The sequence below is a fragment of the Mustelus asterias genome, unplaced genomic scaffold, assembly GCF_964213995.1.
Source record: "Mustelus asterias unplaced genomic scaffold, sMusAst1.hap1.1 HAP1_SCAFFOLD_1385, whole genome shotgun sequence".
Classification (NCBI taxonomy): Eukaryota; Metazoa; Chordata; class Chondrichthyes; order Carcharhiniformes; family Triakidae; genus Mustelus; species Mustelus asterias.
This window is the reverse complement of record NW_027591330.1, coordinates 1-12,500: the sequence shown is the minus strand read 5'-3', so window position 1 is coordinate 12,500 and position 12,500 is coordinate 1. Positions and strand designations below refer to the sequence as shown.

The 12,500-nt window shown below is 51.8% G+C and overlaps 1 protein-coding gene across 1 annotated transcript in view; it reads left to right on the top strand.

Annotated features, from left to right (window-relative positions):
• Positions 1 to 5,944, top strand: part of LOC144488224 (protein NDRG4-like) — a gene marked incomplete at both ends in the record, with an annotated part of 86,447 nt that extends 80,503 nt beyond the window's left edge. Inside the window, 2 exons of the mRNA XM_078206251.1 lie at positions 3,915 to 3,966; positions 5,906 to 5,944. Coding sequence (XP_078062377.1) covers positions 3,915 to 3,966; positions 5,906 to 5,944 — 91 coding nt within the window. The remainder of the gene's footprint in view (positions 1 to 3,914; positions 3,967 to 5,905) is intronic.
• Between the last annotated feature and the right edge of the window lie 6,556 nt (positions 5,945 to 12,500).

The following is a 12,500-nucleotide window of genomic DNA, read 5'->3' as shown; positions in this document are numbered from 1 at the left end:
TCCTTATAACTCAAACCATCAAGTCCCGGTAGCATCCTAGTAAATGTCTTCTGCACTCTTTCTAGTTTAATAATATCCTTTCTATAATAGGGTGACCAGAACTGTACACAGTATTCCAAGTGTGGCCTTACCAATGTCTTGTACAACTTCAACAAGACGTCCCAACTCCTGTATTCAATGTTCTGACCGATGAAACCAAGCATGCTGAATGCCTTCTTCACCGCTCTGTCCACCTGTGACTCCACTTTCAAGGAGCTATGAACATGTACCCCTCGATCTCTTTGTTCTGTAACTCTCCCCAACGCCCGACCATTAACTGAGTAAGTCCTATCCTGGTTCAATCTACCAAAATGCATCATCTCGCATTTATCCAAATTAAACTCCATCTGCCATTCGTCAGCCCACTGGCCCAATTGATCAAGATCCCGTTGCAATTGGAGATAACCTTCTTCACTGTCCAACATGCCACCAATCTTGGTGTCATCTGCAAACTTACTAACCATGCCTCCTATATTCTCATGATGTGGAGATGCCGGCGTTGGACTGGGGTAAACACAGTAAGAAGTTTAACAACACCAGGTTAAAATCCAACAGGTTTATTTGGTAGCAAATGCCACTAGTGCTACCAAATAAACCTGTTGGACTTTAACCTGGTGTTGTTAAACTTCTTACTGTCCTATATTCTCATCCAAATCATTAATATAAATGACAAATAACAGTGGACCCAGCACTGATCCCTGAGGCACACCGCTGGTCACAGGCCTCCAGTCTGAAAAACAATCCTCTATAACCACCCTCTGACTTCTGTTATCCAGCTAATTTTGTATCCATTTAGATACCTCACCCTGGATCCCGTGAGATTTAACCTTATTTAACCTAACCTACCATGTGGTACCTTGTCAAAGGCCTTGCTGAAGTCCATGTAGACAACATCAACTTCACTGCCCTCATCTACCTTCTTGGTTACCCCTTCAATAAACTCGATTAAATTTGTGAGACATGATTTTCCACACTCAAAGCCATGCTGACTGTCCCTAATCAGCCCTTGCGTCTCTAAATGCCTGTAGATCCTGTCTCTGAAAATACCTTCCAACAACTTACCCACCACAGATGTGAGGCTCACTGGCCTGTAGTTCCCAGGCTTTTCCCGGCAGCCCTTTTTAAACAAAGGATATTTGGGGGCCTATAGTACAGCCCGATCAAAGTGATTTTCCCCTTCTTATTTCTCAGTTCAACCCATATAGACTCAGTGGCCGAACCCTCGGATATATAGGGGCGGCACGGTAGCACAGTGGGTTAGCACTGCTGCTTCACAGCTCCAGGGTCCCGGGTTCGATTCCCGGCTCGGGTCACTGTCTGTGTGGAGTTTGCACATTCTCCTCGTGTCTGCGTGGGTTTCCTCCGGGTGCTCCGGTTTCCTCCCACAGTCCAAAGATGTGCGGGTTAGGTTGATTGGCCAGGTTAAAGATTGCCCCTTAGAGTCCTGAGATGCGTAGGTTAGAGGGATTAGTGGGTAAATATGTGGGGATAGGGCCTGGGTGGGATTGTGGTCGGTGCAGACTCGATGGGCCGAATGGCCTCCTTCTGCACTGTAGGGTTTCTATGATTTCCCCTCTCAGTACGGCCGTGATGTTTTCCCTAATCAAAAGTGCAACTCCCTCCTCTTCTCTTACCTCCTGTTCTATCTTTCCTACAGCATCTGTACCCTGGCCCTCTGGGACCTTTTTGCGAAGGGTCAGAGGGCAGTGGGGGCGGGGGTGGGGGGGGGGACATTGAAAGAACAATGGCCTCTCTACCCCACCACCTGTCTCAGTAGCTCCCCCTACTGATTGAAGTTGGGTACTGCTACATATAGTCTGCTCCCAGTGGCTGGAAAGAGTTACTTTACCACCTCCCCCCCCCCCCCCCCGCCTCCCCACCCCCCCCCCCCCCACCGCACCCCCCACCGCACCCCCCACCCCGCCCATTTGATTTGATTTATTGTTGTCACATATATTGGGTTACAGTGGAAAGTATTGTTTCTGGCACGCTATACAGGCAAAGCATACCATTCATAGAGAAGGAAAGGAGAGGGCGCAGAATGTAGTGTTACAGTCATAGCTAGGGTGTAGAGAAAGATCAACTTTCAAAGACTATTTCCTCGGGTGGATGGAGCTATTACGAGGGGGCATAACTATAGGGTTCGTGGTGGGAGATACAGGAAGGATATCAGAGGTAGGTTCTTTACGCAGAGAGTGGTTGGGGTGTGGAATGGACTGCCTGCAGTGATAGTGGAGTCAGACACTTTAGGAACATTTAAGCGGTTATTGGATAGGCACATGGAGCACACCAGGATGATAGGGAGTGGGATAGCTTGATCTTGGTTTCAGACAAAGCTCGGCACAACATCGTGGGCCGAAGGGCCTGTTCTGTGCTGTACTGTTCTATGTTCTATGTTAATGCGAGGTAGGTCCAATCACCAGATTCTCTATCTCATTCCTGTACTCTCTTATCATTGTTTGAGACCCGACCCATTATGGTGGTGTCGTCAGCAAATATTAATACAGGAATTGGAGGGGAATTTGGCCAAACAGTCAGAGGTGTATAAGGAGTATGTTAAGGGACTGAGAATGATGTGGAGATGCCGGCGTTGGACTGGGGTAAACACAGTAAGAAGTTTAACAACACCAGCTTAAAGTCCAACAGGTTTATTTGGTAGCAAAAGCCACACAAGCTTTTGGAACAGGCTGTCCCTTCGTCAGGTGGGTGGAAGTTCTGATTACAAACAGGGCACAAAGACACAAACTCAATTTACATGAATAATGATTGGAATGTGAGCCTTTACAACTAATCAAGTCTTAACGGTACAGACAATGTGAGTGGAGAGAGGGTTAAGCACAGGTTAAAGAGATGTGTATTGTCTCCAGACAGGACAGTTAGTGAGATTTTGCAAGCCCAGGCAAGTCGTGGGGGTTACAGATAGTGTGACATAGAACATTCCAGCGCAGTACAGGCCCTTCGGCCCTCGATGTTGCGCCGACCAGTGGAACCAATCTAAAGCCCCTCTAATCTACACTATTCCAATATCATCCATATGTTTATCCAATAACCATTTGAATGCTCTTAATGTTGACGAGTCCACTACTGCTGCAGGCAGGGCATTCCACGCCCTTACTACTCTCGGAGTAAAGAACCTACCTCTAACATCTGTCCTATATCTCTCACCCCTCAATTTAAAGCTATGTCCCCTCGTGCTAGCCAACACCATCCGAGGAAAAAGGCTCTCACTATCCACCCTATCTAATCCTCTGATCATCTTGTATGCCTCTATTAAGTCACCTCTTAACCTTCTTCTCTCTAACGAAAACAACCTCAATCCCCTCAGCCTTTCCTCATACGATTTTCCCACCATACCAGGCAACATCCTGGTAAATCTCCTCTGCACCCTTTCCAATGCTTCCACATCCTTCCTATAATACGGCGACCAGAACTGTACGCAATACTCCAAGTGCGGCCGCACCAGAGTTTTGTACAGTTGCAACATGACCTCCTGGCTCCGAAACTCAATCCCTCTCCCAATAAAAGCTAACACACCGTACGCCTTCTGAACAACCCTATCAACCTGGGTGCCAACTTTCAGGGATCTACGCACATGGACACCCAGATCCCTCTGCTCATCCACACTGCTACATGAACCCAAGATCCCGGTTTGAGGCCGTCCTCGTGTGTGCGGAACTTGGCGATCAGTCTCTGCTCAGCGACTCTGCGCCGTCGCGTGTCGCGAAGGTGAGAACACAGCCTTGTCGGGTAGTGCAGAGTGTCACTGCAAAATCAGCTCCCCCCCCCCCCGAGAGGGTGGGAGGATCGGATTGTAAGTAAATTCTGGATTCTGAGATTTGTCTGTCCCCTCACTCTCTCTTTCTATCTCTCAACAGCCTGGCAAACTTACCGAGGCCTTCAAATACTTTGTGCAGGGGATGGGATACAGTAAGTATGGGATGTCTTTGGTCGAACAACAGAGAGCAGTACAGCACAGGAAGAGGCCCTTCGGCCCACCATGTTGTACCGAGCATGACGTCAAATTAAACTAATCCCTCCTGCCTGCCCTTGCTCCCTATCCCTCTATTCCTTACATATCCATGTGCTTATCTAAAAGCCCCTTAAACCCCCCTATCGTATCTGCCTCCACCACCATCCCGGGCAGCGTGTTCCAGACTCCTACCACTCTCTGTGTAAAAAAAAACTTGCCCCTCACATCCCCTTTGAACTTTCTCCCCCTCTCACCTTAAGTGCAGCCCCCGTAGTATTGGACATTTCAACTCTAGGAAAAAGATTCTGACTCTCAACCCTATCTATGTCTCTCATAATTTTATAGACTTCTATCAGGTCTCCCCTCAGCCTCCGGCGCTCCAGAGAAAACAACCCCAGTTTGTCCAGCCGCTCCTTATAGCTCGTACCCTCTAATCCAGGCAGCATCCTGGTAAACCTCTCCCGCACCCTCTCCAAAGCCCCCACATCCTTACTGTAATGTGGCGACCAGAATTGAACACAATACTCGATAAGTGCGGCCTAACCAAAGTTTTATAAAGCTGCAACATGACATCCTGACTCTTGTACTCAATGCCCCAACCAATAAAGGCAAGCGTGCCATAGGCCTTCTTTACCACCCTATCTACTGGTGTGACCACTTTCAGGGAACTATGGACTTGAACCCCCAAGATCCCTCTGTACGTCAGTGCTGTTCAGGTTGACCAGAATTTGGTTTGATTTTTTATTGTCACATGTATTGGTATACAGTGAAAAGTATTGTTTCTTGCGTGCTATATAAAGAAAGCATACCGTTCATAGAGAAGGAAAGGAGAGAGTGCAGAATGTTACAGTCATAGCTAGGGTGTAGAGAAAGATCAACTTAATGTGGGGTAGGTCCATTTGAAAGCCTGATGGCAGCGGCAAGAAACTGTCCAAAGATGTGCAGGTTGGGTGGATTGGCCATGCTAACCTGTCCCTTAGTGTCCAAAGATGTGAAGGTTAGATGGATTGGCCATGCTAAATTGTCCCTTAGTGTCCAAAGATGTGAAGGTTAGATGGATTGGCCATGCTAAATTGTCCCTTAGTGTCCAAAGATGTGCAGGTTAGATGGATTGGCCGTGCTAAATTGTCCCTTAGTGTCCAAAGATGTGCAGGTTGGGTGGATTGGCCATGCTAAATTGTCCCTTAGTGTCCAAAGATGTGCAGGTTAGGTGGATTGGCCATGCTAAATTGTCCCTTAGTGTCCAAAGATGTGCAGGTTAGGTGGATTGGCCATGCTAAATTGTCCCTTAGTGTCCAAAGATGTGCAGGTTGGGTGGATTGGCCATGCTAAATTGTCCCTTAGTGTCCAAAGATGTGCAGGTTCGGTGGATTGGCCATGCTAAATTGTCCCTTAGTGTCCAAAGATGTGCAGGTTAGGTGGATTGGCCATGCTAAATTGTCCCTGAGTGTCCAAAGATGTGCAGGTTAGGTGGATTGGCCGTGCTAAATTGTCCCTTAGTGTCCAAAGATGTGCAGGTTAGGTGGATTGGCCATGCTAAATTGTCCCTTAGTGTCCAAAGATGTGCAGGTTAGGTGGATTGGCCATGCTAAATTGTCCCTTAGTGTCAGGGGGATTAGCGAGGTAAATATGTGGGGGTAGGGCCTGGGTGGGGGGATTGTTGTCGGTGCAGGCTCGATGGGCCGAATGGCCTCCTCCTGCACTGTAGGGATTCTATGATGCTACGCGTACGGGTGTCAATGTGCATGGTGTGTGTAGAAAGGATAGATGACACATGCGAAGGTCGACTTGTGAAGGTGCCCAGTCCACACAGGGAGTGTGTGTGCCTGTTCTAACAAGCTTCTGTTCGTCTCTGTCTCTCCCTCTCTCGCTGCCTTTCTCTCTGACGATCGGCAGTCCCTCATGTAGTGGACAGACGCCTCAGTGTGGGTGCAGGTACTAAACTGGAAGCTTATGCTTGTGCATGTCCGCCACCCCCACCCGCCCCCCACCCCCCCGCCCCCCACCCTGCATGAGAGCGGGCTTGAACGGATGTGTGCGCTGAAAACACTTGGACCCCCCCCCCCCCCGCTACTTTATACGCCTTTCCCTGGAACTCCCAGGGCAGTTCCTGCACAGGGTTAGATACAGAGTAACTCTCCCTCTACACTGTCCCCCCATCAAACACTCCCAGGACAGGTACAGCACGGGGTTAGATACAGAGTAACTCTCCCTCTACACTGTCCCCCCATCAAACACTCCCAGGACAGGTACAGCACGGGGTTAGATACAGAGTAACTCTCCCTCTACACTGTCCCCCCATCAAACACTCCCAGGACAGGTACAGCACGGGGTTAGATACAGAGTAAAGCTCCCTCTACACTGTCCCCATCAAACACTCCCAGCATAGGTACAGCACGGGGTTAGATACAGAGTAAAGCTCCCTCTACATTGTCCCCCATCAAACACTCCCAGGACAGATACAGCACGGGGTTAGATACAGAGTAAAGCTCCCTCCACACTGTCCCCCATCAAACACTCCCAGGACAGGTACAGCACGGGGTTAGATACAGAGTAAAGCTCCCTCTACACTGTCCCCCATCAAACACTCCCAGGACAGGTACAGCACGGGGTTAGTTACTGAGTAAAGCTCCCTCTACACTGTCCCCCATCAAACACTCCCAGGACAGGTACAGCACGGGGTTAGATACAGAGTAACTCTCCCTCTACACTGTCCCCCATCAAACACTCCCAGGACAGGGACAGCACGGGGTTAGATACAGAGTAAAGGTCCCTCTACACTGTCCTCCCATCAAACACTCCCAGGACAGGTACAGCACGGGGTTAGATACAGAGTAAAGCTCCCTCTACACTGTCCCCCATCAAACACTCCCAGGACAGGTACAGCACGAGGTTAGATACAGAGTAAAGCTCTCTCTACACTGTCCCCCATCAAACACTCCCAGGACAGGTACAGCACGGGGTTAGATACAGAGTAAAGCTCCCTCTACACTGTCCCCCATCAAACACTCCCAGGACAGGGACAGCACGGGGTTAGATACAGAGTAAAGCTCCCTCTACACTGTCCCCCATCAAACACTCCCAGGACAGGTACAGCACGGGGTTAGATACAGCGTAAAGCTCCCTCGACACTGTCCCCCATCAAACACTCCCAGGACAGATACAGCACGGGGTTAGATACAGAGTAAAGCTCCCTCTACACTGTCCCCATCAAACACTCCCAGGACAGGTACAGCACGGGGTTAGATACAGAGTAAAGCTCCCTCTACACTGTCCCCATCAAACACTCCCGGGACAGGTACAGCACGGGGTTAGATACAGAGTAAAGCTCCCTCGACACTGTCCCCCATGAAACACTCCCAGGACAGGTACAGCACGGGGTTAGATACAGAGTAACTCTCTATCTACACTGTCCCCCATCAAACACTCCCAGGACAGGTACAGCACGGGGTTAGATACAGAGTAAAGCACCCTCTACACTGTCCCCATCAAACACTCCCAGGACAGGTACAGCACGGGGTTAGATACAGAGTAAAGCTCCCTCTACACTGTCCCCATCAAACACTCCCGGGACAGGTACAGCACGGGGTTAGATACAGAGTAAAGCTCCCTCTACACTGTCCCCCATGAAACACTCCCAGGACAGGTACAGCACGGGGTTAGATACAGAGTAACTCTCTATCTACACTGTCCCCCATCAAACACTCCCAGGACAGGTACAGCACGGGGTTAGATACAGAGTAAAGCTCCCTCTACACTGTCCCCCATCAAACACTCCCAGGACAGGTACAGCACGGGGTTAGATACAGAGTAAAGCTCCCTCTACACTGTCCCCCATCAAACACTCCCAGGACAGGTACAGCACGGGGTTAGATACAGAGTAAAGCTCCCTCTACACTGTCCCCCATCAAACACTCCCAGGACAGGTACAGCACAGGGTTAGATACAGAGTAAAGCTCCCTCTACACTGTCCCCCATCAAACACTCCCAGGACAGGGACAGCACGGGGTTAGATACAGAGTAAAGCTCCCTCTACACTGTCCCCATCAAACACTCCCAGGACAGGTACAGCACGGGGTTAGATACAGAGTAAAGCTCCCTCTACACTGTCCCCCCATCAAACACTCCCAGGACAGGTACAGCACGGGGTTAGATACAGAGTAAAGCTCCCTCTACACTGTCCCCCATCAAACACTCCCAGGACAGGTACAGCACGGGGTTAGATACAGAGTAAAGCTCCCTCTACACTGTCCCCCATCAAACACTCCCAGGACAGGTACAGCACGGGGTTAGATACAGAGTAAAGCTCCCTCGACACTGTCCCCCATCAAACACTCCCAGGACAGGTACAGCACGGGGTTAGATACAGAGTAAAGCTCCCTCTACACTGTCCCCCATCAAACACACCCAGGACAGGTACAGCACGGGGTTAGATACAGAGTAAAGCTCCCTCTACACTGTCCCCCATCAAACACTCTCAGGATAGGTACAGCACAGGGTTAGATACAGAGTAAAGCTCCCTCTACACTGTCCCCCATCAAACACTCCCAGGGCAGTTCCTGCACAGGGTTAGATACAGAGTAAAGCTCCCTCTACACTGTCCCCCATCAAACACTCCCAGGACAGGTACAGCACGGGGTTAGATACAGAGTAAAGCTCCCTCTACACTGTCCCCCATCAAACACTCCCAGGACAGGTACAGCACGGGGTGAGATACAGAGTAAAGTTCCCTCTACACTGTCCCCCATCAAACACTCCAGGACAGGTACAGCACGGGGTTAGATACAGAGTAAAGCTCCCTCTACACTGTCCCCCATCAAACACTCCCAGGACAGGTACAGCACGGGGTTAGATACAAGAGTTAAGCTACCTCTACACTGTCCCCATCAAACACTCCCAGGACAGGTACAGCACGGGGTTAGATACAGAGTTAAGCTCCCTCTACACGGTCCCCATCAAACACTCCCAGGACAGGTACAGCACGGGGTTAGATACAGAGTAAAGCTCCATCTACACTGTCCCCATCCAAACACTCCCAGGACAGGTACAGCACGGGGTTAGATACAGAGTAAAGCTCCCTCTACACTGCCCCATCAAAACACTCCCAGGACAGGTACAGCACGGGGTTAGATACCAGAGTAAAGCTCCCTCTACACGTCCCCCCATCAAACACTCCCAGGACAGGTACAGCACGGGGTTAGATACAGAGTAAAGCTCCCTCTACACTGTCCCCATCAAACACTCCCAGGACAGGTACAGCACGGGGTTAGATACAGAGTAAAGCTCCCTCTACACTGTCCCCATGAAACAGTCCCAGGACAGGTACAGCACGGGGTTAGATACAGAGTAAAGCTCCCTCTACACTGTCCCCCATCAAACACTCCCAGGACAGGTACAGCACGGGGTTAGATACAGAGTAAAGCTCCCTCTACACTTGTCCCCCATCAAACACTCCCAGGACAGGTACAGCACGGGTTAGATACAGAGTAAAGCTCCCTCTACACTGTCCCCCATCAAACACTCCCAGGACAGGTACAGCACGGGGTTAGATACAGAGTAAAGCTCCCTCTACACTGTCCCCATCAAACACTCCCAGGACAGGTACAGCACGGGGTTAGATACAGAGTAAAGCTCCCTCTACACTGTCCCCATCAAACACTCCCAGGACAGGTACAGCACGGGGTTAGATACAGAGTAAAGCTCCCTCTACACTGTCCCCATCAAACACTCCCAGGACAGGTACAGCACGGGGTTAGATACAGAGTAAAGCTCCCTCTACTCTGTACCCCATCCAACACTCCCAGGACAGTACAGCACGGGGTTAGATACAGAGTGAAGCTCCCTCTACACTGTCCCCATCAAACACTCCCAGGACAGGTACAGCACGGGGTTAGATACAGAGTAAAGCTCCCTCTACACTGTGCCCCATCAAACACTCCCAGGACAGGTACAGCATGGGGTTAGATACAGAGTAAAGCTCCCTCTACACTGTCCCCATCAAACATTCCCAGGACAGGTACAGCACGGGTTTAGATACAGAGTAAAGCTCCCGCTACACTGTCCCCCATCAAACACTCCCAGGACAGGTACAGCACGGAGTTAGATACAGAGTAAAGCTCCCTTGACACTGTCCCCATCAAACACTCCCAGGACAGGTACAGCACGGGGTTAGATACAGAGTAAAGCTCCCTCTACACTGTCCCCCATCAAACACTCCCAGGACAGGTACAGCACGGGGTTAGATACAGAGTAAAGCTCCCTCTACACTGTCCCCATCAAAACACTCCCAGGACAGGTACAGCACGGGGTTAGATACAGAGTGAAGCTCCCTCTACACTGTCCCCCATCAAACACTCCCAGGACAGGTACAGCACGGGGTTAGATACAGAGTAAAGCTCCCTCTACACTGTCCCCATCAAACACTCCCAGGACAGGTACAGCACGGTGTTAGATACAGAGTAAAGCTCCCTCGACACTGTCCCCATCACACACTCCCAGGACAGGCACAGCACGGGGTTAGATACAGAGTAAAGCTGCCTCTACACTGTCCCCCATCAAACACTCCCAGGACAGGTACAGCACGGGGTTAGATACAGAGTAAAGCTCCCTCTACACTGTCCCCCATCAAACACCTCCCAGGACAGGAACAGCACGGGGTTAGATACAGAGTAAAGCTCCCTCTCCACTGTCCCCATCAAACACTCCCAGGACAGGTACAGCACGGGGTTAGATACAGAGTAAAGCTCCCTCTGCACTGTCCCCCATCAAACACTCCCAGGACAGGTACAGCACGGGGTTAGATACAGAGTGAAGCTCCCTCTCCACTGTCCCCATCAAACACTCCCAGGACAGGTACAGCACGGGGTTTGATACAGAGTAAAGCTCCCTCTGCACTGTCCCCCATCAAACACTCCCAGGACAGGTACAGCACGGGGTTAGATACAGAGTAAAGCTCCCTCTACACTGTCCCCATCAAACACTCCCAGGACAGGTACAGCACGGGGTTAGATACAGAGTAAAGCTCCCTCTACACTGTCCCCCATCAAACACTCCCAGGACAGGTACAGCACGGGGTTAGATACAGAGTAAAGCTCCCTCTACACTGTCTCCCATCAAACACTCCCAGGACAAGTACAGCACGGGGTTCGATACAGAGTAAAGCTCCCTCTACACTGTCCCCATCAAACACTCCCAGGACAGGTACAGCACGGGGTTAGATACAGAGTTAAAGCTCCCTCTACACTGTCCCCCATCAAACACTCCCAGGACAGGTACAGCACGGGGTTAGATACAGAGTAATGCTCCCTCTACACTGTCCCCATCAAACACTCCCAGGACAGGTACAGCACGGGGTTAGATACAGAGTAAAGCTCCCTCTACACTGTCGCTGTATTGACAACTCATGACCTTTGACCCATGAACCTCGCCTCCCTTTTTTTTGTTTCCAGTTCCCACTGTGAACTCTGCACGTTAGGGCATCCTGAACCGTTGCCGTCAGTCGCAGGTCCGGTCGCGCATTGGAGCGGATTTAATTCAGATGCTTAGCTGTTTTAATTCTTATTAACCTGTTGCTGTTGACTCCCTTCCCACTCCTCTCCCCCTCTCCCCCTCTCTCCCCCCTCTCTCTCTCCCCCTCTCCTCCCCCACACCCCTCTCTCCCCCTCTCCTCCCTCCCCTCTCTCCCCACACCCCCTCTCTCCCCCTCTCTCTCTCCCCTCTCTCCCCCACACCCCCTCTCTCCCCCTCTCTCTCTCCCCCCTCTCTCCCCCACACCCCCCTCCCCCCCCCCCTCTCCTCCCCCACACCCCCTCTCTCCCCCCTCTCTCTCCCCCCACCCCCACACCCCCTCCCCCCTCTCTCCCCCCTCTCTCTCTCCCCCCACACCCCCTCTCCCCCCTCTCCTCCCCCTCTCTCCCCACACACCCCCTCTCCCCCCCTCTCTCTCTCCCCCTCTCCCCCCCTCTCTCTCTCCCCCCTCTCTCCCCCCCTCTCTCTCCCCTCTCTCCCCACACCCCCTCTCTCCCCCCTCTCCCACACCCCCCTTCTCCCCCTCTCACACCCCCTCTCTCCCCCACACCCCTCTCTCTCTCTCCCCCCCTCTCTCCCCCACACACCCCCCTCTCTCTTCCCACACCCCCTCTCTCCCCCCTCTCTCCTCCCCTCTCTCCCCCACACCCCCTCTCTCTCTCCCCCTCTCTCCCCCACACCCCCTCTCCTCCCCCTCTCTCCTCTCTCTCTCCCCCTCTCTCCCCCACACCCCCTCTCTCTACACCCCCTCTCTCCCCCCTCTCTCTCTCCCCTCTCTCTCTCCCCACACCCCCTCTCTCCCCCCTCTCTCTCTCCCCCACACCCCCTCTCTCCCCCCCTCTCTCTCCCCCTCTCTCCCCCACACCCCCTCTCTCTCTCCCCCTCTCTCCCCCCACACCCCCTCTCTCTCTCCCCCACACCCCTCTCTCCCCCCCTCCTCTCTCTCCCCCCTCTCCCCCCACAC